The 27,471-nt window shown below is 45.1% G+C and overlaps 1 protein-coding gene across 4 annotated transcripts in view; it reads right to left on the minus strand.

Moving 5' to 3' along the window:
* tenm4 (teneurin transmembrane protein 4) overlaps nt 1-27,471 on the minus strand; it is a 353,388-nt gene that overhangs the window by 291,725 nt on the left and 34,192 nt on the right. For 2 of the 4 annotated variants that reach the window (XM_060944153.1, XM_060944154.1), the window contains exon 2: nt 2,027-2,040. The exons of the other annotated variants lie outside the window; for them this stretch is intronic. In XM_060944153.1, coding sequence (XP_060800136.1) covers nt 2,027-2,040 — 14 coding nt within the window. The remainder of the gene's footprint in view (nt 1-2,026; nt 2,041-27,471) is intronic. 4 annotated transcript variants of the gene reach the window in all.

Raw genomic sequence — 27,471 nt, forward strand, 5'->3', positions numbered from 1 at the left:
AACTTCTAGATAAATTAAAATAAATTAAGTATTTACATATACAAATATAAAAAGAATAAGATATGGGGACGAGAGGAAGGGGGGAGGAGGAAGGAAAAAAGAAGGGGGGGGGCAGCACGAGAGACATTGCACTTTATATTGCACATTATATTGCACATTGTCCAGTATTGCTTTTTGTCAGGCTAGGCTACTGCTCCTTCCCGTCCTCTGTCCTCCTGTTACCCCTCCTCCCCCCCAGAGAAGAGTTGTACAGTCTGATGGCGTGAGGGACAAAGGAGTTTTTGAGTCTGTTAATTCTGCACTTGGGAAGGAGCATTCTGTCACTGAACAGACTCCTCTGGTTGCTGATGATGGTGTGCAGAGGGTGAATGGCATCGTCCATGATGTTCAATAGTTTCTCATTTAAACCAAAAAGTTCTATTTTGGTCTCATCTGTCCACAAAACATTTTTCCAATAGCCTTCTGGATTGTCCACGTGATCTTTAGCAAACTGCAGATGAGCAGCAATGTTCTTTTTGGAGAGCAGTGGCTTTCTCCTTACAACCCTGCCATGCACACCATTGTTGTTCAGTGTTCTCCTGATGGTGGACTCATGAACATTAACCAATGTGAGAGAGGCCTTCAGTTGCTTAGAAGTTACCCTGGGGTCTTTTGTGACCTCGCCAACTATTACACGCCTTGCTCTTGGAGTGATCTTTGTTGGTCGACCACTCCTGGGGAGGGTAACAATGGTCTTGAATTTCCTCCATTTCTACACAATCTGTCTGACTGTGGATTGGTGGAGTCCAAACTCTTTAGAGATGGTTTTGTAACCTTTTCCAGCCTGATGAGCATCAACAACGCTTTTTCTGAGGTCCCCAGAAATCTCCGTTGTTCGTGCCATGATGCACTTCCACAAACATGTGTTGTGAAGATCAGACTTTGATAGATCCCTGTTCTTTAAATAAAACAGGGTGTCCACTCACACCTGATTGTCATCCCATTGATTGAAAACACCTGACTCTAATTTCACCTTCAAATTAACTGCTAATCCTAGAGGTTCACATACTTTTGCCACTCACAGATATGTAATATTGGATCATTTTCCTCAATAAATAAATGAGAAAGTATAATTTTTGTCTCATTTGTTTAACTGGATTCTCTTTATCTACTTTTAGGACTTGTGTGAAAATCTGATGATGTTTTAGGTCATATTTATGCAGAAATATAGAAAATTCTAAAGGGTTCACAAACTTTCAAGCACCACTGTAGATTAACTACATTTTAATAAATTAAATTGTTTTAGAAGTGCAGGGAAAAACCTACCGGCATTTTACTTTGTGTGTAAACCGAAATATTCCATCCTTAAGCTTTGTTATGTTCACCTCTCATCTGTATGAACATTATCCAGTATCAAGAAATGCAAACCCTGACATTGGCTATTAAAATATTTTCAGTTATTGGTTAAAACTTCGTAAAACAACTCCATATCCAGTTTCACTCCCCGCCATTCAATTCCACGGATACTTTCTGTTTCTGGTGAGAAACCAGGTGGCTGGACCACTACAAGGAAATAGGGGTGCTTGGTGGTATGGGAAATTTGACAGGAGTATTTTTATCTGCTCTCAGAAGACAGCGAGCCTCTCACAAGAGCATGTGGGGATGCTGACTTTCCTCTATTTGAATACAGAACTGTGATTGTAGCCTAATTTAGTCGCAACAGAGTGGAGACAGCAGAATGCACAAAGCACAGAATGCAGGTTTCTATCCTCACTGTGTAACATTAGATGGATTGTTTGATTTACTTGATTAAGGGAAAACTGGTTTAGTTTTCTTATTTTACTGCTGCTACTTTGTTCATCCTTGGTTTTAAATTGTAACAGGAAAAATGGGTATTGGAATTTTTATTTATCTTTTGTATCAGCAGGAAAGTTTATTCAAAGATTGAATTTTTGAATTTAGTATTCATGCTTAGGACGGCACGGCGGTGTAGTGGTTAGCACTGTCGCCTCACAGCAAGGTCCTGGGTTCGAGCCCAGTGGCCAACGGACGGAGGCCTTTCTGTGTGGAGTTTGCATGTTCTCCCCGTGTCCGCGTGGGTTTCCTCCGGGTGCTCCGGTTTCCCCCCCACAGTCCAAAGACATGAAGGTTAGGCTAATTGGAGGCTCTAAATTGACCGTAGGTGTGAATGTGAGTGTGAATGGTTGTTTGCCTCTAAGGGCCTCTGCATGCTCTTGCGACAAGGCTTTCGCAGATAGCTTTTCGCAGACAGTTGTAATTTATCGTTGAGCGGGGAGTAATAGGTGTGTGCGATGTTATTCCGATGTTGCGCCACAATGCAAGGGGGCGCGAAGTCGCGAAATCGCTAGGAGTAGTTGGTGGGTGTGGTTAGTGGAGTGTTTATCCTCCGGTTACTTATAATGACTAGAACTGGAGTCGTATAGATGTATGTACTTCCTCATTTCCTCGATCAACCACTCTTCGTGCTGCTCCATCTTCGCTCGTGTTTTTAAAAATGGCGGTAGTGAAAACAAACCAAACCGGGAAAGTAGGGAAGCGGAAGTGCGTGTACAGCGGATGTAGAGTGGACCAATCAGAGCCCGCTTGTCTGCGACGCTGTCTGCGAGGCTTCTGCGCTGGTCACAATTTTTGGGAGGTGCGCGCAGAGCGTCTGCGAAGGGGGGGGGCTACGCAGACGCCATCTGCGACGCCATCTGCGAGGACTGCGTTGTCAGCATAAATTGGCCTTAAGTGTCAGCCCTGCGATGACCTCGCGACTTGTCCAGGGTGTACCCCGCCTCTCGCCCATAGTCAGCTGGGACAGGCTCCAGCTTGCCCGTGACCCTGCACAGGATAAATGGTTACGGATAATGGATGGATGGATGGTATTCATGTTTACTGTTATCGTTAATACGTGCATAAAACAACCTCAAGCTAAATTTAAAAGTTGATAGCTAAATAAGAGTGTAGAACTTTGAACGGGTGGGTGGAGCACAGAGGTACAGCAGGCCAGAACTGAGTTTCCAAAACTCTTTATTTCTGCACTTTTCAGTGACAAACATACACTCTCCCAGCCACACGCATACACACACACATAAGTCATCTGGTTCGGGAGAGCTCTCTTCCTCTGCTCTCTCTCTCCTTATATAGGGCATGGTTGCTGGGAAGACACACAAACACAGGTACAAAGACAGGTTAATTCCCATCAGGTGTAGTGATTCTGCTACTTACCTTCCCTGACTCCGCCCTCCGGTCACAGACCGACGCTTGACCACGCCCCCACTGCCACATACCCCCACCGCCCGACTCAGGCCGGGCAGCCGTCCGGCCCGCAGCCGACTCCCCCCGACGGGAGAGGAAGTCCGCCACGACCATCTGCGCCCCCGGCCTGTGGACCACCTTGAAGCTAAAGGGTTGGAGTGCCAGATACCAACGGGTGATCCGCGCGTTGGCATCCTTCATGCGGTGGAGCCACTGGAGGGGCGTGTGGTCCGAACAGAGGGTGAAAGGGCATCCCAGCAGGTAGTAATGGAGGGTGAGGACCGCCCACTTGATGGCCAGGCACTCCTTCTCTATGGTGCTGTAGCGCCCCTCACGCACTGACAGCTTCCGACTTATGTATAGCACTGGGCGAGCCTCCCCCTCCACCTCCTGGGACAAAACAGCCCCCAGCCCTCTGTCCGACGTGTCTGTCTGCAATATAAAAGGGAGAGAAAAGTCAGGGGAGTGTAACAGTGGCCCCCCCACACAGTGCAGCCTTTACCTCAGAAAAAGCCCGCTGGCATTGCTCCGTCCACTGAACCGGATCTGGTGCCCCCTTTTTAGTGAGATCAGTCAGCGGGCTGGTGACGTCCGAATAATTAGGTATAAACCTACGATAATAGCCAGCCAGCCCCAGGAACTGTCTCACCCCCTTTTTGGTCTTGGGCCTCAGGCAGGCCGCAATCGCTGCCGTCTTGTTAATTTGGGGACGCACCTGTCCATTGCCCAAGTGGAAGCCCAGATACCGTACTTCCACCCACCCAATCGCACACTTCTTCGGGTTGGCAGTGAGACCCGCCCACCTCAGCGACCTAAGGACAGCCCTCAGATGTTGTAGGTGCCGCGGCCAGTCATTACTATAAATAATGATGTCGTCAAGGTACGCCGCCGCATAGGTGGCGTGGGGGCGGAGGACCCTATCCATCAGCCGCTGAAACGTAGCGGGCGCTCCAAACAGCCCAAAAGGAAGTGTGACAAACTGGTGTAAGCCGAACGGTTTGGAAAAGGCTGTTTTTTCTCGGGATAATGGAGTCAAGGGGATCTGCCAATAACCCTTTGTTAAATCCAGTGTCGAGTAAAAGCGAGCCGTGCCTAGTCAATCGAGCAACTCATCAATATGAGGCATTGGGTACGTGTCGAATTTAGACACCACGGTGACTTTTCTATAGTCTACACAGAACCGGACCGACCCGTCAGCCTTGGGTAACAAGACCACCGGGCTGCTCCAGTCGCTGTGGGACTCCTCGAAGATGCCCATTTCGAGCATGGCCTCGAGTTCTTCCCAAACCACTTTTTTTCTTGTGTTCGGGTAGCCTGTAAGGGCGGCTACGCACTACCACCCCCGGAGGCGTCTCAATGTGGTGCTCTATGAGGTCGGTGCGGCCGGGCAGGGGCGAGAACACGTCTGAAAATTCGGTCTGTAACTGGGCAACCTCTGCGAGTTGTGTTGGGGAGAGGTGGTCTCCACAGGGGACCGGAGAGGCACGCGATGCCAATGCTCCCTTTTGAACCTCTGGCCCCAGCTCCGCCTTCTCCGGAACCACCGACACCAACGCCACGGGGACCTCCTCGTTCCAGAGTTTGAGCAGATTGAGGTGGTAAATCTGTAGCGCCCCACCCCTGTCTGTTCGCCTCACCTCATAGTCGACGTCCCCAACTCGCCGTGTGACCTCAAAGGGTCCTTGCCACTTGGCGACCAATTTGGCGCTCGATGTGGGCAACAGTACGAGTACTTTATCTCCCGGTGCGAACTCCCTAAGGCGCGTACCCCTGTTGTACAGGTGAGCTTGCCGTTCTTGGGCCTGCCGCAAATTCTCCTGGGTTAGGTGTGTGAAGTTTTGCGTGCAGGTCAATAACGTATTGAATTTCATTTTTACTTGGTGAAGGTCCCTCCTCCCAATTTTCTTGCAGCACGTCTAAAATGCCATGCAGCTTACGCCCATATAACAATTCGAACGGGGAGAACCCTGTGGAGGCTTGTGGGACCTCTTGCACTGCAAACAACAAGGGTTCAAGCCATTTATCCCAATTACGTGCATCCTCGCTTACGAATTTCTTAATTATATTTTTGAGGGTGCAACTGAATCGTTCGACTAAACCGTCCATTTGTGGGTGATAAACGCTGGTGAGGATCGGCTTAATACCCAATAACCCATAAAGTTCGCTCAGTGTTCGTGACATAAACGAGCTGCCTTGATCAGTCAGAATCTCTTTGGGGATTCCAACTCGGGAGATGACACGGAAGAGCACTTCCGCAATACTGTGTGCTGAGATATTGTGAAGAGGCACTGCTTCTGGGTATCATGTTGCATAGTCCACTAGAACTAGTATAAAGCGGTACCCTCGTGTTGACCGATCTAATGGCCTGACAAGATCCATCCCAATCCTTTCGAACGGGGTCTCGATTAATGGGAGAGGGCGCAAAGGCGCTTCTGGAATGGCCGCTGAATTTACTAACTGGCATTTGCGGCACGCTGTACACCACCTACGGACATCGCTGCAAATCCCTGGCCAATAGAACCGGGCCATTATTCGGGCTAGTGTTTTATCCCGCCCTAAGTGTCCAGCCATGGGATTAAAGTGAGCCGCCTGGAATACCAATTCCCGGCGGCTTTTTGGAATCAAGAGCTGCTTGATTTGTTCTTTAGTCTGAGTGTCCTGCGTCACTCGGTATAACCTGTCTTTCATAAGAAAAATAGGGGAAGGACGGGGTGGCGTTTGGCTGGAGTGTTTGACCATCGATTACTCTCACTTGGTCAAACGCATGCCACAGAGTCTCGTCTCGCGACTGCTCTAACGGAAAATCCGCGATAGATTCCCCGAGAGAGGGAGGAGGAGCCGGCAGCTCCTCACTCTGACGCGGAGATGACGTAGACGGCTCTGTGACAGCTGCTCCCGCCAATGCGACACCGGGACCTCCCCCTGCTGAACTATGGCAGGACCCACTCTTTACTAAATGACTCATTAACTCCCCGAATCCCGGTCAATCAGTCCCCAAAATTATCGAGTGGGTGAGGCGAGGATTAACCGCCGCCTTTACACTAAATTTTTCCCCTCTGAAAAAAATGTGGACCGACACTAAAGGGTAGCTGTGAACATCCCTGTGCACACACAACACCTTCACCCCCTGTGCTCCCCCCAATGCCTCGTTTTGCATCAGGCTTTGGTGAATTGAGGTCTGATTACAGCCAGAGTTCACCAATGCCTGATATGTATCCCCTTGGATTCTCACCGGTATGCAATACGCTCCGGCCCGATCGAGGGCGGCTCCTGGCGCGTTGGGAATCCGGACCACCGCGCCCACCTCCTTTGCCGAGCATTGATGCTGGAGGTGCCCCGGCTCCCCACAGCGCCAGCAAACCGGCCCGGGCTTTCTTTCTGCACCAGTACTCTGGGGCTCACTCACCTGAGGGGGGGGGAGACAGACACGGAAGCGGGAAACGGGAGGACAACGTGGGTTCGGCGGACCAGCTGTGAGGGAGCCGGACCCCGCCTTCGTGGTGGGGGAACGGGGCAAGGACGAGACACAGAAGGGGATGGGGAGAGAGAGCGAGAGGAGAGAAGCGAAGAGGGGATCTGTGATCCTGCCGCGGGAACAGCCGCCAAATGATCCTCCGCCAACTCGATGGCCTGATCCAGCGACGCCGGGCAATGACACTGGACCCACTCTGCCATTCCTTTGGGAAGTTGCACGATGAACTGCTCCAGTGCCACCAGGTCGACGACTCCTTCGGCGTCGCGGTTGTCAGCCCTCAGCCACCGCCTGCAGGCATCCCGATGTTGCTGGCCAAACGCGAACGGGCAGCCGACCTCCTCTAGGCACAGAGTGCGGAAGAGCTGAAGATGTTGTTCGGGGGTGCGCCCCACACGCTGGAGGATGGCCCGGCGCAGGTCCGCGTAGACCAGCCAGCTGTCGGCGGGGAGCTGTAGCGCGGCCAGATGCGCCTCGCCCGTTATCAGGGGGAGGAGGCGCTCTGTTCCACCGGCCACCCCGAGGCCTCTGCTGCTTGTTCAAAGAGCATGAGGAAGGCCTCTGGGTCGTCGTGCGGGCCCATCTTTGTTAGGGTGAGGTGGAGTGGGCCCGCAGCGGTGGAGATGGGGGACCCTGCCGATGCGAGGAGGTGCCGGAACGCCTGACGATCTTCCTGTTGCGCCAGCACCAGGGCCTCGAACCGTTGTTCTTGCTCCTTTTGGAGGGCGAGCAGCGCCTGGTGCTGGCTCTGTTGGGCCGTGGTGAGGGCGTGGATCAGGTCTGCGAAGGGGGAGGACTCCATGGGGCTGTTCTCCTCTGTGCTCGGGTTCCAGGTTTCAGCACCACTGTAGAACTTTGAACGGGTGGGTGGAGCACAGAGGTACGGCAGGCCAGAACTGAGTTTCCAAAACTCTTTATTTCTGCACTTTTCAGTGACAAACATACACTCTCCCAGCCACATGCATACACACACACATAAGTCATCTGGTTCGGGAGAGCTCTCTTCCTCTGCTCTCTCTCTCCTTATATAGGGCGTGGTTGCTGGGAAGACACACAAACACAGGTTAATTCCCATCAGGTGTAGTGATTCTGCCACTTACCTTCCCTGACTCCGCCCTCCGGTCACAGACCGACGCTTGACCACGCCCCCACTGCCACAAAGAGTTATTTGGTTATTGGGTGATACACAATCCGAATAACTGATTATTTGTTTCAGTAGTCGACAGATTATTCGACTATCAAAATAATCTTTTGTTGCAGCCCTACACAACACACAGGTGCCAATACTTTTATAACACTGACCGGCTCCATTATTACCTCCACCAAGGAGGTTTTTGAGCCTGTCTGTAAACAGGATTGGGCAAAACCTACCAACTCGATTTCCCAAAAAGACACACAAGTGACGACCTTACTGTGTATCGAAGAGAAAAGTTTTCAATGTATAAACCTTGTGTTAGTAAAAGCTAATTGAATCATGCTGTGTATTTACCTCCTCATCACAAGGGGATGTGTTCGGCTGGAATTAAATGCTACACATGTATCACAGGCATGCTTTGCTTTCTAAGCATCTGTGTTTGGCTCTGAACATCTGATAACAAGACCAATCTCAGCCTGCTGCAGCTGGTTAAGCCACCATCAGGGAGAGTCTATTGATCCAGCTATTGTATATTTGTGCCGAGTCTATCACAAAAGCAAAGAAAAACCCTTTTCGTGTTGCTTTGTGCCAACAAATTACAACAATATCACTTCAACCTATATTATCAGCATTACTCGATGGGAAAAATGAAGTCAGTTTAACAGCATAAGTATCTGATAAAGATGTTAAAGGATTAATATGAGTCAAAGAAGATAATAAGGGCGTTCCTTTTGTCCCATTTTGTCTCAAACATCACTGCAAGATACTACATTTACTATATCGCTGAGCTCTTTGGATGGATGCAAAACTCCAATACAAATATCAAAATTCACCACATTTGGGGAAGTGAAACATTCTGTGTCACCGTCTTCAGGCAGGAACAGGAAAAATAAATGATGACAGGATTCATGGCAGAAACAGAATCTGTAATCTCACCCAACGCCCTTTGTCTAAAAGCTTGCCTTTGATTGATACGCGATTTGCATTGGGTTCGCTCGTCGACCTGCTAATGAGAGCTACTGCGCTGACTCATTACAGATAATTCTGCCAGTTCATTTATTCCTTATCAGGCATTTGTTGATGAGTCTTGGCCAAAGCCATCTTTACCAGTCAGCACAAAAACTGCCGTGTCTCTGAGTGATAATGGAAAAGAGGCAGAGGATGCGCTCGCTCGCTCGCAGGGAAGCTTTTTCGCTGCTTTCTTCACTTAGGACAGGCCGCTGGCACAGCTCGTGTACCTTGTAAAAACCAAGCAATCCATACAGCTGAGAGATGAGGCTACTTTCCACAAGGCAGTGGTGCTACATTTTGTCCTCTGGGGGAGAATGGAGAAAAATAAGAGGGAATATATGAAGAGCCTACACCACAGCGGCAGCCATTTTCCCTGATGTGCTTCAAGCTGGAGTTACACTTGCCCAGCTTTCAAAAATGGACAAAATACAAAAGGTTGGAACCTTTTCACACTCCATAGTGATTTTTTTATACAATTTTGACCTAAAAAATGGAGATAAACAATAACGGGAGAAAAGCTCTGACCAGTATTGCTAGTGCTCCATGCTAATTCAAGCTATTAGCCTATAAGCTATTTAGCAACTGCACTAGAAACAAAAAGTAAACTAATGAAACCTCATCTCATTATCTCTAGCCGCTTTATCCTGTTCTACAGAGTTGCTGGCAAGCTGGAGCCTATCCCAGCTGACTATGGGCGAAAGGCAGGGTACACCCTGGACAAGTCGCCAGGTCATCACAGGGCTGACACATCGACACAGACAACCATTCACACTCACACCTACGGTCAATGAAGGCTACGTTTACATTAGACCGTATCTGTCTCGTTTTCTTCGCGGATGCACTGTCCGTTTACATTAAACCGCCTGGAAACACCGGGAAACGGGAATCCGCCAGCGTCCACGTATTCAATCCAGATCGTGTCAGCTCCGGTGCTGTGTAAACATTCAGAATACGCGGATACGCTGTGCTGAGCTCTAGCTGGCATCTCATTGGACAACGTCACTGTGACATCCACCTTCCTGATTCGCTGGCGTTGGTCATGTGACGCAACTGCTGAAAAACGGCGCGGACTTCCGCCTTGTATCACCTTTCATTAAAGAGTATAAAAGTATGAAAATACTGCAAATACTCATGCAAATACTTCCCATTGTGTAGTTATGATTGTCTTTAGGCTTGCCATCCTTCCACTTGCAAGTGGTAAGTGATGTGCGCTGGGATCACACACACAGCGGCTCAGTCCCGAATCACTGCTTGTTCACTTCACTCGCGTGCTCTGTGAGCTGTGCAAGGCCGGAGTGCGCACCCTCCAGAGGGCACTCGCTGTTCAGGGCGGAGTGATTTGGAGCGCAGGATGCCTGCGGAGCCGAGCATATCCGTGTATTGGCGTTGCTGTGTGCACGCAAATCGTGTATTGGTGTTGCTGTGTGCACACTAATCGTTTTAAAAACGTTAATCTGATGATCCGCTGATACGGTCTAATGTAAACATGGGTTTAGAGTCACCAGTTAACCTAACCTGCATGTCTTTGGACTGTGGGGGAAACCAGAGCACCCGGAGGAAACCCACGCAGACACGGGGACAACATGCAAACTCCACACAGAAAGGCCCTCGCTGGCCACGGGGCTCGAACCCGGACCTTCTTGCTGTGAGGCGACAGCGCTAACCACTACACCACCATGCCGCCCCTAATGAAACCTGACTAACGAAATGCTAACATTCAGATAAAATATGAATCTGGAAACATATAAAACTCAAACAAACTCTAACACCAGTAGCATTTTTAATAGCTTCTTGTTTAAGAAACAAGATGGCCGCTGTTTACCTGACTACTACAGCCTCTATAATGGCTGCTCTGTATAATTGGTGTACCACACAAGTAGCACAAAATTTAGCCTCAGGATTAGCTTTACTGGCAATGCTATCATCATTCAGTGATTATTTCCAAGCTGAGGTAACACATTAATTACGGTTGAGGCAGAATGGTTGACGTTTGCAGAGGTAGAATGCATTCTTTATCGTTACTGCAGTTTTTCTAACAATCATCCAAGGAGATGGAAGTGCAAGAGAGACGACTAATAACGCTCACTTCTCTTTTGATTTGCAATTAGATGATCACACTTTTATTATTCTAATGTTATCTTTTTTCCTTGGTGGGCTTGTTTTTGCATACATTTCCACTCAGTGTTAATCAAAAAAAAGTTCAGGGAACCTTGAGGTCTTTACATTTATGAAACTTAGGCTGTGTAACTCGCAAATGGAATGATTTCTACGACACACACAGTGTTGTGTCAGACTATTTGACTTTAACATCTGCAAAATGCTTGTTTTTACATTTATAGTCTCTATCAATCAAAACCACACGAGTCGCTCTGGGGTTCACAATGTGTACACAATCATGCGGAGGTGACAGAAGGTTTAGATGGCACAAAATAACACGGAACAAAAGAAAAAAGAGCCTCACATTTTTATTTGTTTATGCTACCTGGAACAATTATGCTATAATGAAGGTGGAACTCTTTTCTATAGCCAAAGGCAAAGAGCTGCTTTAAACCAAGGCAATTTAATAACAGCAGAAGCAAAGAGGACTTCCGTGTGGGATCTGCTGTAAAAGCATGTTTCATTCAATAGAAAGCTTAATTCATCTTAGTTCCAAATATTGCACCATTTCTGATAGTTGATTCTGCAGCCCAGCTCATGTTTCATATCCAGTATCAAGTCATGAAAGACTGTATTTGTCATGCATAATGCCACATGAACAAAGCTGAATGACAGATTTTGATTTCAGCCTGATAAAATGTAATTACAGTCATTTTGAAATCGATGCATGTCTGTCGTTTTGATATGAAGGAATGCATTACATGGATGACTCCTCCTCCTCCTCCTAAACCTCATGCCAGCATGGCGTTGAGCTCACCAGTGCCACCAAACTCCACCATCGCTCACGGTCTTGACTGTGTCCCGGGATGTCCTCCAGCCTCAAACTGATCTGCTGGAGGTTTTGACGAATGATATCATTCCAATTGGTGTGTGGTCGGCTGCGAGAGCGTCTCCATCCCACCGCTGACAACTCAAACATCATAAATGGCTCTTGTGGGGTGGTCGCCTGTGTGTACGTATCTAAGCCAACGAACACAGTGTTGTGTGATAGTGCGGAGGATATTTGGTTGGTTAGGTCTCTGGCGGAGCTCCTTGTTGGAGACATGGTTGTACTAACACACACCCTCAATAGTCCTGAGAGCACGGGTCTCGAAGCCGAGAACATGGGTGGCCAAGTACAGACAAAACTGCAGCGTTGTAGACCCATAGCTTGGTGCATCAGGAGATGTCATGTAGTCTCCAGAGTGGTCTCCTGACATCCACCGCCAGTCCACGTCGTCTATTGATCTCAGTGAGGAGGTCACCGTTTTTGGCGACTTCCAATCCCAGGTAAACAAATAACGAATTCAACATGATCGGTGCCAATGATGATTGGTGGTGGGTCAGGACCGTCACCTATATGCATGAGCTTGGTCTTGGACCAGTTGATATGGAGCCCAAGCCTGGATGCCTCCTCATTGAAAGCATGAAATGCTACCTTCAATTCTGCCAACGGACAGCAGATGACAGACAAACTAACAGATTCAGACGGACGATAAATAAAGATTTTTGAGCTAATAATATCTACAATACACATGTGGGTTTTGAAGCTAAAATAAGAACTTGTACCATCATACTACAAATCTCATTTCCAAAATATTTGGAAAACCAAAACCAAAAGATTCGAATCAATGAAATGCAAAATCAAATGGGCTGAACAGGGGAAATCATGCAAGTCTCCTTTCTGTAACTCTCCTTAATTACATAGATATTACTTTGGTAAGTACTTATGCAGAGTCAAGACCGCTTTGCACCTAGCAACAGACTGCCAAAAGACTAATAATAGACAGAGCGATATTTTAGGTTCATAGCTCCGTACACGGTTATTCTTTGTGGCTAATGGTGGTGGCTTTAATGTGGCCCAGTGTGGTTTTATAGCGTGTGTATGTGCGCGCGCACGTTTGTGTGTGTGTGTGTGTGTGTGTGTGCGCGCGCGCGCGCACGTGTTTGTGTGTGGTGGAGGCACACATTCAGGCCCAGAAGGGTGTTTTTGGACTGTAGCCACTATAGCAGACTTGCATTGTTCAAAAGAAGCCTTCAAATCCATAATAATGAGCTTTCAATTCAGCCTGAGCTAATTCGGCTAATCCTCCATCTGAGGAACGACCACAGCCAAAGACCAGTAAGCAAATAAATAAAAACATGCTGGGTACAAAAAAAAAAAAGAACATAAGCATGATTAATAGAAACCAAAGTCAGCAGTTCTCTGGTGGCTGAACAGAAGTAATGCCCAGGCCTTGGAGCAAGCGTGACGAGTTTTTCTTATTTTTCCCTCTCTTTCTATTTTTTCACTCCCCAACAGCTACATGAGGAATCCGTTCTGATCTTGACTGACTAACGTGGCTTAAATGTTCTAACAGCGTTTTAAAGGAGGGTGAAGATTTGAGATACTGAGAAATATTTTCTTCCAAAAATAATACTGCTAGTTTGTCCTAGTTTACTACCAATACACTAATGAAGTTCCTTAAGTGTAAAGAAATTATACTCGTTTTATTTAATTCACTAGCATTTCTAAGTATGAACCTAAGATAAGTACAGTAGATGCCTATTAGTAAGCTATTATTTTAACTTTAAATAGGCTAGTAATATATAACATTTTTGATCAAACAGATACATTTGTCTCCTTACAGTATATTGGGTTCTTATTATATTTAACAGTTATTCCACAAAATCGAGTCGTACATGAGCTGATAGCTGACAAGACGCCTAGCGCCGAGTTGGCTATAAGCCAGGTACGGTGAGACTGAATGGAATAACTGTTTTATTCTATCCACATTCATTGGATTTTGAGAAACAGAGCATTTTTATTTTTAGCAAATCCGATAAATCGAAACTTTATACAAAACGTCCCACAAAAACATTTCCGCTTAGAATGTAAACAAACCGGTGAAATGACAATAGCAATTTGTGAAAAATGCTATAATAATAATAATAATTATTGAAAAAAATTTTCAAAAATACATTCTTACCATCAAATACTTTTATTCCATATTTTGTTGCTTTTTTATTTTTGGGGTTTTGTTTTCGAGTCGAGTTTTTATTTCGTCCTCGGTTGGTTCAGCAACATGCTCCACCATTTTGTTTTTCTTTACTCACGGTATATGAGCTGATAGCCTAGTAGTAGAGTAGCCAAGCAGAGCATGCGCTTGCTCATATCCAATGAATGTGAATAGAATAATCTGTATTAGCTTTTTATCCACTCACAAAACATTTTATTCTTCATTCACTCACTTATATTCAATAACAGCTTGATCCTGCAATTTTCTAATTTATTCATGGACACTTTGGTCTTTTAATCATTTATGGTTATATTTCATGTTGTAGAATTTCCAAAAAACAAGTTAGTTCCTGTTATCACTTATACTATAACATCTACAGTAGAAACAGCCATGTCCTCATCAGTCTCTCTTTTTAACTTCATTTTGATGTCAGTGTCTCATCTCATCTCATTATCTGTAGCCGCTTTATCCTGTTCTACAGGATCGCAGGCAAGCTGGAGCCTATCCCAGCTGACTATGGCCGAGAGGCGGGGTACACCCTGGACAAGTCGCCAGGTCATCACAGGGCTGACACATAGACACAGACAACCATTCACACTCACATTCACACCTACGGTCAATTTAGAGTCACCAGTTAACCTAACCTGCATGTCTTTGGACTGTGGGGGAAACCGGAGCACCCGGAGGAAACCCACGCGGACACGGGGAGAACATGCAAACTCCACACAGAAAGGCCCTCGCCGGCTATGGGGCTCGAACCCGGACCTTCTTGCTGTGAGGCGACAGCGCTAACCACTACACCACCGTGCCGCCCTTGATGTCAGTGTTACCAAGGAAATGTTATCCAGAAAGTGTAAAGTCCTCTGTCATTAATATTTTCCTGTGATAGAAAACTTTCCGTTTTCTGTTACAAAGCACAGACATCTGAGACTCCTGTCATAACAAATGTCTCCATATAGAAAGCTTCATCATATCCAGGGCTCGACATTAATGATAGTCCGATTGTCCGGGACAACCAAATGTTTGGTCCGGACGAGTTAAATCTGCATCTGCCTGTCCAATGGGACGAGTTGAATATTGGTTTAAAAATCATCATTTATATAGTAATTATTCAAGAGTCATATCAATAAAGTTCCAACAAAACTCGTTCAGTCACCTCAATCTGGCCGTGTTGTTGTTTAGGAAATTCTAGGGAAGCCAAGTACAGCAGGTGTGTGTGTGTGTGTGTGTGTGTGTGTGTGTGTGTGTGTGTGTGTGTGTGTGTGTGTGTAAAAATAACCATGTTGTAATATCTAATTATAGATTATTAGACTTTGAATTCATCGAAATTGGAGAAATGACAATCAAATACCTCAATAAAATAAATATCCGTGGTGAATCTTCATTTCATTTGGACATTCATTGTATTTTTTTTTTTTTGTGGTACACATTAACCAACACAAATCCCATCGTAAAGTATTTTGCCAGAATTTTACGACAGTGCCAAACTCACTCACAGTTTGTTTTCATTCACAACACGATTCTGTCATTCTTATCATGTCCAACTTGTTTTCTTTCAGTTTCATTTCTTTAAATTAATTTCTACTTCAAGTCTTACTGGATTAATCAAGATGTAACTTTATTTCTTCCAGAAGTTTTGAATTTGGGTGAGTCAAACTCTTAAAACTAGAGATCAGGTAATGGGTTAGAACAACACACTGTCAGTCCTGCGTGCTGTGGCGCGTGCACCAAAAGGCGCGCCTCGGGCTGCGCGTACGCTGAGTGAGCTCCAGCACGCGCGCCGTGAACAAGGCGCACCTGTTCTCAATTAATGAACTAAGTGTTGGGCTATTTAAGGACTGCACTGATGCAAGGACGATGCAAAGTATTACGCCACGTTCAGTGCGCATTACCGAGCCTTGTTTCCCGTGTTTGTGGTTTTCCCAGTTTCTCGACTCCTGTTCCTGGTTCTAGTTCTCGTCATCCTTTTGCCTATGACATTCTGTTTGCACCTCGATCAATCTTTTGCCTGTTTTCTTCTTCATGACCTTGCCTGCTGATTTGGACTGTTTGCTTTTGTGTGTGTTTCATGCACTCTACGTATAGATCGCACTGTATTATAATAAACACTTCTGCACTTACATTTGCCTCCCTCGCGCATCTGACACACACGCACCAAGATGGGGCTTTGGATAGTTTTTTGTTAACTCAAACTTTAACTGTAACGGTATTGTTGAAAAATTATAAATCATTAAAGCATAATGGTTATCATAACTATAGCTCTTTTTGATAAACTTTGTTTATCACTTTCCTTTTGTTGAACTAGTAAATACATGGTAATAAAAAGGTTATGGTCAGGACAAGTGAAAAATCTTGCTGCTTAACCCGACTGGACAGATGGATTAAAAAGTTAACGTCGAGCCCCTGATATCCATCCATCCATTACCTGTAGCCGCTTATCCTGTTCGACAGGGTCGCAGGCAAGCTGGAGCCTATCCCAGCTGACTATGGGTGAGAGGCGGGGTACACCCTGGACAAGTCGCCAGGTCATCACAGGGCTGCCCCGATATCAAAACATTATATCTCATTCTCATCTCATCTCATTATCTCTAGCCGCTTTATCCTGTTCTACAGGGTCGCAGGCAAGCTGGAGCCTATCCCAGCTGACTACAGGCGAAAGCCGGGGTACACCCTGGACAAGTCGCCAGGTCATCACAGGGCTGACACATAGACACAGACAACCATTCACACTCACATTCACACCTACGGTCAATTTAGAGTCACCAGTTAACCTAACCTGCATGTCTTCGGACTGTGGGGGAAACCGGAGCACCCGGAGGAAACCCACGAGGACACGGGGAGAACATGCAAACTCCGCACAGAAAGGCCCTCGCCGGCCACAGGGCTCGAACCCGGACCTTCTTGCTGTGAGGTGACAGCGCTAACCGCTACACGACTGTGCCACCCCTCAAAACATTATATATCTTTGCTAATTAACAAATATTTGTAAACTGTTTATTCCTAGTCTTAGATTATATGGCACATCCGCCATTTCAGTGACTATGAATGAGCTGTTGCTACAGCAACAATAACGTATAAGAACAGGCATATCAATATCAACTTCTGAGACGTCAACAACTCTGTGGTATAAATGGACTTAATGTACTTTGGGAATGCACTAAAATATACTATTTTTGTTTCAGAATAAAAGAAAGGCTTTAAGATATTAAATTTCACAGAAAAATACTTCTCAAGAACTGCAGAAAATAAAGCAATATTATAAGAGACAACTTGCCTCAGAGCTGTTTTGGGACAAAAGCTGAAATGTGGTACTGTGTAGCCCACGATAATGCAACATGGAACAACTCACAGGGAAACTGATGTAAATAATGTCCTTCTGAAAAAAAAAAAAAACTTCTTATATTCCAAAAATAAAACAAGCAATGTTTAGAGAGGAAACATTAAACGCCTCATGTTACAACCTAATCTGCTAATCGAAGCAATGACCATGGCTTCATTTAGTCTCTGATCATATTTCACCTCGATCAGCTAAATTCAGTTCAGTGAATGAAAAAAATAAAAAATAAAGAAAAGGTAACTACTACATTATATAATATGAAGCACACATGTAAGGAATAAACCTTTTCCTATTTTCTTTGGCAAAAAAATAAAGAGATATGCAGTAAAGCAGCGTCTCCTGTTTCACTATCAAGCTGGAAGCATGGCCAGCTCAGTTTTTCACCGTTCACATTTGGAAAGAAGGTCGCGCAACTCATTTCATGCAGATTGAGAATTGGCACAAGCAGCCACGGTCCTCCATGAGATCTGCAGAAATCAATTTCCTCAATCAGAGCGTTGGAGGGAAAAATTCATCTATGCAAAATGGTCACTCCTTCCATCTCGTCTCTTTGCTGCTCCGAGGTCAGTTCCTGTAACCTCATCCTTCTGTGCAGCTGTACAACACAGCATGCTGAATCTACTCCTCTAACTTCACGCCATGGACTCCTAATAGTCGAAAGGCTCAGGGGAACCAGTTCAAAGGACGAGGAGTGACTGACGAGGGGGAATGCAACATGCAGCGAGCTTCAAAAGCATCACTCGAAATATCAAACGTTTCAGGTGGGTGTGGATGCCAAGGAGGAATAACGAGTTCTCATGACAAACAAACTTTTCCGGAAAAAATAATCTTCTTAAACAACAGAAACGATCTTGTCTTCCATTGTCTCGGGTCTTTCCTCACGATATGCAAAGCAATAACTAACTGGTGACAGGTGTTGTTAAGTCGAATGGGTTTTGTTGTCGTTCATCTATATAACTTGAACACACTGGAAAGAAATGTTGTTCCTGCAGGATCATGGAGTGGCACACAATATAGTAGCACAGTACCGTACGTCAGACTACACAAAGTCAGGAGAATGCATGCTAAACAGGACAACAGAACAATAGCAAATGGAAGAAACCAGTGCACACTCATCTGGAACACTATAGACTGCGCACTCTTTTGCAATTTGGGTAGAAAGACAGATGGAGAGGTGTAGTAGCAAGATCAGTAGTAAAAAGTGACTCATAGCAGCACAATAGCATTGTCACTGAGTGCATAATACAGGCACTCATACAGCAATGCTGTCGGTTTAAAGTGGCGTTGGATGCGTGCTGCAACAACTTGCCAACAATTTAACAAAAAAAAAGACAAAACCCACAAACATGACAAGAAATTTGTTTTAAAAGAACCCAAGACAAGAAGCGAAGTAAAATGACATAATCTGAAGACAAAGGCTGCATCTGAATACTCAGTATGTACTCATGATGGTTAAGTACCTCCTATCTGGCTGTAATGGTGGTGTAGTGGTTAGCACTGTCACCTCACAGCAAGAAGGTTCTGGGTTCCAGCCCAGTGGCTGATGAAGGCCTTTCTGTGTGGAGTTTGCATGTTCTCCCCATGTCTGTGTGGGTTTCCCATACATGTCAACCTATACGGAATGTCCGTATTTTATACGGATTTGATTCAATAAACGTAGTATACGGGCGCACAAATAAAGTTATACGGATTCTTTAAAAAAACTTCAATATTTATTTAGAGCTATAATCAATTCCCACGATGATAAAAGAGCGCATAACATTTACAAACGTACTGTACACCACAGCCAGCCAGTAAAGAGTCTTATGAAATCGCGTGTTATCTTGTGGTAGCGAGACTTCGTTCCACTTTTGATCATGCGCACACCGCATTGCGAGAATCCCGCCAACCGTGAAGTCATAGACATATAAACATAGACGCCGCCTTCTGCGTAGAATCATACGTCATCCTCGTCGCCATATTGGATGTGGCAAAGTGGAGATTCTTCATCCGTCTCTGGTATAGCGTCTAGACAGTAGCCGAGAATAAAGATGCCTCATTCATGTGCTGCGTTTAACTGTACCAACAGGTTTACCGTCCAAACGAGATCACATGGGATTACCTTTCACAGGTGAGACTGGAAAAATACTTTTCATTGTATTTGGTCATTATAACAATTTTACGAACAGATTTTCCTGACTTTGTGGCTAATATGAAGTCTTGTACATAATAGCCGCTCGGTGAAACCTGTCTCCAAACAACGAAGTATTTCCTTCGTAACTACGCTGATAACACTTTGTGTTTTTCTCAAACATTGGGGCTTTGTATTCATTCTGAAGGTTTATTGTTTTTAATATTGAATAAAAAGTAACTGGGATATATCATTGTTAATTATCATTCAAATTTTAGGTAAATTATTTTAATTTGCATCTTATACGGATTTTATAAGGGAAATACGGATTTTGGAGGTTGGTTATACAGGTTTGATTGACCAAAGTTTGACATGTATGGTTTCCTCTGGGTGTTCCGGTTTCCCCCACAGTCCAAAGACATGCAGGTTAGGTGAACATGGGGTGGCCTTGGCTTGAAGGTTGGACTGAAGCAGTGCGGTAGCCGAGTCACTAAACCTTGAGTCCGAGTCCAGTCTCAAGTCCCCACTGTTGAAGTCCGAATCAAGTCCAAGTCATTAAAGAAAAATCTGAGTCGAGTCCACTATTGATCCGAGTCCAACACTCCAACCGCACCATTTGATGGTGGCTGTTTTAGCGCCGTTAACATTAGTTTGTTCCTGAACATGATGTATGAACAGGTGAATGTGCACTCTCTTTGTCAGGGAGTGTGAAGTATTCTGTCAGAGATGGTTGGGAGACAGACCTAAGTGTTTGTTTATTAATACAAGTGAAGACAGATAAACAATCCAGAACAGCAGGCAAAATCGTAAAACAGTGAAACAGGCAACAGGTCGAGCGAGACACAAACAGGCTATCATAGACTCGGCAGAATCAAAGACGAAAAAAAGGAAATCAGGAATCAGGAAACCAAACAAGGAAATAAGGCTCGGTAATGTGTCAGCAACGCAACTCAATACTTCGCAAAGTAAGTGTGTTTTCACAGTTTTTATATAGGCGTGCTGATTGCACCGTAATCCTGTGCAGGTGCGAGTCGTTTACAGTGCGCACGAGAGTCCGCTTGGCGCATGCACTGTCCGGAGCGCGCCCGAGAGTCTATCTGATGCACGCGCCAAGGCGCGCAGGTGTGATACTCTTGCATGAAATTAGTACAAAATTAATGTAGATACAAATATCTTATGCCAAATTATTATAACATGTTACAAAAAATAAAGAAAAAATCCAAGTCCTCGTCTCCAATTTAATGCAGTTAATGCATGAGTCCGAGTCCGAGTCATCATTGCTCAAGTCCAAGTCGAATCACGAGTCCTTAAAATCAGGGCACGAGTCAGACTCAAGTACTACAAGCCTTGGGCTGAAATGGCCTTGAGCGAGGCACCTAACCCCCGACTGCTCCCCCGGTGCTGTAGCATAGCTGCCCACTGCTCCGGGTATGTGTGTGTGTGCTCATTGCTCACTTGTGTGTGCATGTGTGTGTTCACTGCTTCAGATGGGTTAAATGCAGAGGAAACACGTCACTGTGCTTAAGTTTGTACTTGAGTGTACATGTGATAAATAAAATGGCTTCTTGTCTTCTTCTAAATCTAGTACGTTCTACGAGTATGTGAGCGAGTCGTAAGGACACAATTCGGATGACCATCTGACCAGGGTGTTCACAGATGATGTAGACCCACATATGCTGCAAATTAAGAAAAAAAAACAAACCAGATTTCTACAGCAGCAGAAATGTTTAAACAATTCCTCATACATTTCTACACCACTGCATCAACTGGCTTCACTTTGGACAGCCATCTTTTTTCTGTTTTTCCCCAGGGAAATTCTTCTTTTTCGGTTATTCGGAGGCACCAGCTGAACTATGGGATAGCGTAGTATAGCACAGTGTGGGACGTTTGCATACTACAGATGTCGTAGATCATCCAGGTACCATTAAATGCCTCCTGAGGATTCAGACACCTGAAATAATGCCTTTTGTATACTAATAGTATGAAAGTCTGTATATTCAGACGCAGATACACTCACTGGGCACTTTAATAAGGACACCTGTGCACCTGATCATCCATCCATCCATCCATCCATTATCTATAGCCACTTATCCTGTTCTACAGGGTCGCAGGCAAGCTGGAGCCTATCCCAGCAGACTATGGGCGAGAGGCAGGGTACACCCTGGACAAGTCGCCAGGTCATCGCAGGGCTGACACAGAGACAAACAACCATTCACACTCACATTCACACCTACGGTCAATTTAGAGTCACCAGTTAACCTAACCTGCATGTCTTTGGACTGTGAGGGAAACTGAAGCACCCGGAGGAAACCCACGCGGACACGGGGAGAACATGCAAACTCCACACAGAAAGGCCCTCGCCGGCCACTGGTCTCGAACCCAGGACCTTCTTGCTGTGAGGAAACAGTGCTAATCATTACACCACAATGCTGGCCGCACCTGATCATTCATTTAATTATTCAGTCAGCCAATCAGGTGGCAGCAGTGCAATGCATAAAATCATGCACATACAGGTCAAGAGTTTTGTTCACATCAGACAGCAGATAGCTTTCCCACTGTATGGTCCTGGCTCAAATTGACCTGATTTGCCTTTTTGGGTTTTCCAGCACCCAGCCCAAAAAAAAAATAATAATACACGAGAGCACAATATCCCCCGCTGGCAACTATGCCATAACTCTGGTAAAATGCAACTGAATTGAAAGAAACTGCAATATGTGAATAGTCCACTTGCATGTGACGTCACAGCCGATCCAGATTGTAAACAGACGCCATCTTGTAGGTCAAACGCCATATTTCCACCATCGCAATTTACCGACACTGACTTTCGTTGTTTTTCGCCCAAATCTGCAAATATTACCGTGCCACAAAGCCGGAGAGTTGTATGGCATATAAATGCCACAACAGGAGAGGTCAGAAATCGGGAAGAAAGTTTCATAGGCTGCCACGGGACCCTGACAGGCATGCAAAATGGATTGCTGCTATCAGTCAGGCCGATCCAAACAACAACAACAACAAGGCATGGGTACCGACTGGAAAGAACGATCACTGGCGCCTGTGCAGTGACCATTTCATCTCAGGTTCGCCATGTATTTATTCCAGTATATCCATGTGGTATCAGTACTAGTACTCAATACTTAAAGGATATGGGACATGGATTTTTACCTGGGCATAATTATGTATAAAGGACATAAGAAATGCCATCTAAATCACTGCAGGGCGTCAAAAATGTGAAAATCATCACATTATTCAAGTTTTTCTATACATCAGCGTAAAACAAGGATTCGTTAATGAGCTAGGTGGTCACGTGACCCGTGACGTCACAAAAACTTTCCAAGGAGCCAGCGCTTGGGAATCTAATGTAAACAGGTTACCGAAATGGACATCATCGACAGTGATATTCCCGATGTTTCACAGAGATGTGACGTTAGACCCTATCAATTCGAACCGATAGCTGGAAATTCACATGAACATAGATCTTGTCTTTACTCTGACGGGTCAGATGATTCTGAGAGTGAGAGTTCATTCAGCCCTCATGAAACTGAAAGCGGTCGGCTCGATAACACTTCCTGGTAAGTTAAAAACAATTCTGCTCAAAGGCTAATGATCTGTTGAAAGAAGTATTATTTTTGTATCATACACTGAAAGTTCATCATAGATCTAGCTAAAGTCCGTTGCAAGCTAGTTTTTTTTTTTTTTTGCTGATATTTTTCGAGATTGATTGAGATACAATGCTTCCAGAGTCCGAGGTGAAAACATTCAAAATGGCGAAACGAGTCAGAATTATGATAATCAATAATTGATACACCCAAAATTATAATACTAATCCTTACCTCGGCTTTCAGTCGCTTAGCGCAGAGGTCTTCAACAGGGGGGTCGCGAAATCGCACCGGATCACTCATATCAACAAAAATATTCCTGCCCTGTCCCCTGGCAGGGATGCAAACAGCGCGCCTTTCGGCAGATGCCGCCTTTTTCACGGCTGAATCGCGCAGATCCGATTTTTTAAAAAAAATAGCGATGTTGGTTCATGGAGCATGAGGCATGAAGTGTAAGGATGAGAGAGAGGCGGTTTGGGTCAAGAAGCTGCTCGCATTTGTGCAGCCTGGCGCAGGTGTGCGTGGCTTCCCGATTTGAACTGGGTTTTTTTTTCTCATCCTTATGCTTCCTGTTTCATGTTTCATGAATTAATATCGCTCAGTACCTGAGTATTAATGTTGAAAGAATCCTCAGTGAAATGGTCCGAATACAGTTTGTGGGAAACAGTAGGTGCAAAGTTTTTTTCAACAGGTGTTCTGTAAAGTTGTCCTACCAAGCCTACTGCGCATGCGCGAAGCCTACTGCGCATGCGCAGGTGAGCCCACACTTTCCTCAGCTTCGGGTCCTTGGGGAATGCAAAAAAACTTACTCCAGGGCATTTCCCATTGGAATTATTGCAACCATAAGCAGCACAATACACCATGATGTCCAATGTACTTTAAAGACTATAAAAACAATTTTCTTGTCATCCACTTCTCCATTCATCTACCCGCTTGTGCTGTGCCCGAAAGTTTCTGTGACGTATGATCACGTGACAGCGGCTCTTCCGGTTGCAAAAAATGCATATCAGAAGTCGAGCAGAAATGCCATATAATCATCACGAATATAACGATTTTGCTGAATTTAATAGATGATTTTGTATTTGTTGATGCAATTAATTCATATTTTTAATGGAAAGAAACTGATATTGCGTGCTTTTATGTTTCATGTCCCATATCCTTTAAGTGACTTACCCGTCCAATGAGGATTGTTATTTTCTTGTTTACAAGATGCCACATCTGAGGGGGGCTGACAAATCCTGAATTTCTGTAAAGATAACTGTCCAGAGATTTATAAGCACGCAGTGCTTCACCACTGAACAGCGAGGGAAAGTTTATACACATCTGGGTATTCCACCTCTGGCAGTTCCATATCCACTGACACGGTCGTGAAAACTACGTCCGGTAATCGATAAGGGTCACTAATCTGTAGGTCGTTTATTTTAGACATGTATCTAGTTATCTGTTCATTAGAAAAATGAGCCGTGTAGTCCGTCGGTTGAAATTGATCCATTTTGTATACGAGTGCAACAATATTCAGCTGTGTTGTTGACCGACAAGATGGCGGCTGTTTACATTCCAGCCGGGATTCAGTCACGTGACTGCAAGAGGTCTATTACTGACATACAACAAAGAATCCCATCAAGTTTTGTGAAGTTCCTCCAAAGATTGTGCGAGGAGTTGATTTCAGAAGGTGAGTACCCTTCATGGGACAGACAGATGGACATCATCATGACATAATCCCCCTTCAGGCTTTTTAGTCAGCAGAGGATAAAAATTGTGAGGGAAGTTGATTTCAGAAGGTGAGTACCCTTTCCCGGATGGACGGACGGATGGACAGACGGAAATCGCCATGACATAATCCCCCTTCGGGCCTTTTGGCCAGTGGGGGATAAAAAACCAAACAAAGAAACAAAAAAAAAAAACAGTAGACTTAGGGGAAACACTGAAACGGTTTCATTTGGAACATGCTGCAACGTTATGAACAGCAGAGAGCATCAGGGTCGCGCCTCGGATTACATTTATTGTACAAGGCAGCAGTTGGATGGATTTAGCATGTTAATTGCAAACAACGTTTGTTAATTGTCATTAAACTCTGTCAATCATGCAAGTCAATGCTCTGATCTCTCGTACTGAATGCTCTTGTTAGCATTCAACATTAACAAACATTACTAAATAAATAAACATTAATAAACATTACTAAACATTTGAATCAATAATGAAGAATTTTTATCTTTCTTTGGGTTGTTATAGGGCGGCACGGTGGTGTAGTGGTTAGCGCTGTCGCCTCACAGCAAGAAGGTCCGGGTTCGAGCCCCGTGGCCAGTGAGGGCCTTTCTGTGCAGAGTCTGCATGTTCTCCCCGTGTCCGCGTGGGTTTCCTCCGGGTGCTCCGGTTTCCCCCACAGTCCAAAGACATGCAGGTTAGGTTAACTGGTGACTCTAAATTGAGCGTAGGTGTGAATGTGAGTGTGAATGGTTGTCTGTGTCTATGTGTCAGCCCTGTGATGACCTGGCGACTTGTCCAGGGCATACCCTGCCTCTCGGCCATAGTCAGCTGGGATAAGCTCCGGCTTGCCTGTGACCCTGTAGAACAGGATAAAGCGGCTACAGATAATGAGATGAGATGAGATGAGATGAGATGAGATGAGATGAGATGAGATGAGATTAGATGAGATGAGACTAACTGAATGAGCATCACTATGATGGTCAGCTACATTGAGGGAGTTCTATATCTGCAGTGGAAAACGAAGTATCTGATACCAAAAGCGAGCAGAGTTGAGTAGAGTCAAGACAAGTCGAGCTGGTACCATGCAGTGGAAACAGGCCAAGAAGGGGGTGAAATGTGATCCCACTGACTTTGATCATGACATGGTTGTTAGTGCCAGACAGATGAGAAAGGATAGAGGAGAATTATGTAAGCTGACAGGAAGGCTATAGTAACTCTTTACAACTGTGGTGAGCAGAAAAGCATTTCAGAACATGCAGATGGGCTAAAACCACAGGAGACCACATCAGGATCCACTCCTGTCTCCAAGAACAGGGAGCTGCTGTGTCTGGAAGGGGCACAGAGTCACAGAAACTAGAGAGACTGGAAAAACCTTGCCTGGTCTTTAACAAGATCAGCCGTGAGCTACTGCTCACTTACGTATCCTCCCGCTCTCGCTTATATCAGAATGCAAACAATTGAAGGAATAGGACGCTTATTATGAATGCTGACTTCAACAAATAATTAACCCTGAAACAAGTAAGGAAAGAGCAGCGTTCTCCCCAGGGATTTCAAATGGCATCCTGGTAAACTGTCATTTTGAAATAGCATTTTGCTTCTTGAAATAGTGTCAAAATCCACGCTATATGTTTCATAAATACATTCAGTAGGTAAACAAGAAGTCGATGTGCGACAGACCTGAAAACAGTCTACACAGTATAGAACCCCAAGCTGAAGCTCGGTACCAAATATCAAGCAGTTGAGATTTGTAGCTGCTGAGAAAAGTGTTGCAAAAATTTTGTAAATCCACCCTATATGTTTCGTAAATACATTCAGTCGGTAAACAGGAGGTCGATGTGCGACAGACCTGAAAATGGTATCCACGGTATAGAGCCCCAAGCTGAAGCTTGGTACCAAGTACCAAGTGGATATAATTTGTGGTTGCTGAGAAAAAGGGTGTTTCAGACAGATGGAAATACGGAGATACGGACAGACAGAGGTAAACCAGTATCCCCCCCTCCCCCCCAGAGCAGGGGTATAAAAAGTTAAACATGGTTCTCCATTTATGTAGTTAAATACAATTAAGTAGAATTAAATACTCTGAATCCTTTGTAAACTGCTACTTCTCCATTAGGGTGGAAATTACTATAAGCACATCTGCATTCGTTTTGAATGTCCCATGATCATCGCAAAACACTCATCACTTCCCCCGAGCCTTTCTTCTTAACCTCAATCTATCAGCGGCTCAAAGCTTCACGCAGGTTCTGAGCCTCAGCTGTGACACCTGACACAGGCGCTGTACGACACAGACACTCTCACTAAAATTAACCTACTTTAGTGTTCCTGTTCAGAAAAAAAAGAAAGGAAAAAGAGAAAAGGTGCTTCCTGTTAGGCATGTTGCATATAGACATTAAAAAAAAAAAACTCTAATCTTTCTCACCTTTTAAGTGATACAAAAGCCATCCCTGAACGCCTGCATCTGTGGTGTTGCTGTCAATTGACACAGACAGCCACAAATGGCATATACTAATAGAGATGAGCAGAGCTGCCAGTCAACAGCTTTTTGTCCTCGTTATGTTTTAGGCGTCGGCACTCGCTTCATTGTAGTGTGATTAAAGTGTGATTATATCAGCACATTATCAGAGCCATGTCTGTGAGTGGAGAACATGCTAATGGATAGAACAGGCTAGATCATACTGCAATAATGTAGCCGACCCTTAAGAAGACACAACCCTCACTAATTTTCACC

This window comes from Neoarius graeffei, chromosome 17 (genome assembly GCF_027579695.1).
Source record: "Neoarius graeffei isolate fNeoGra1 chromosome 17, fNeoGra1.pri, whole genome shotgun sequence".
Lineage (NCBI taxonomy): Eukaryota > Metazoa > Chordata > Actinopteri > Siluriformes > Ariidae > Neoarius > Neoarius graeffei.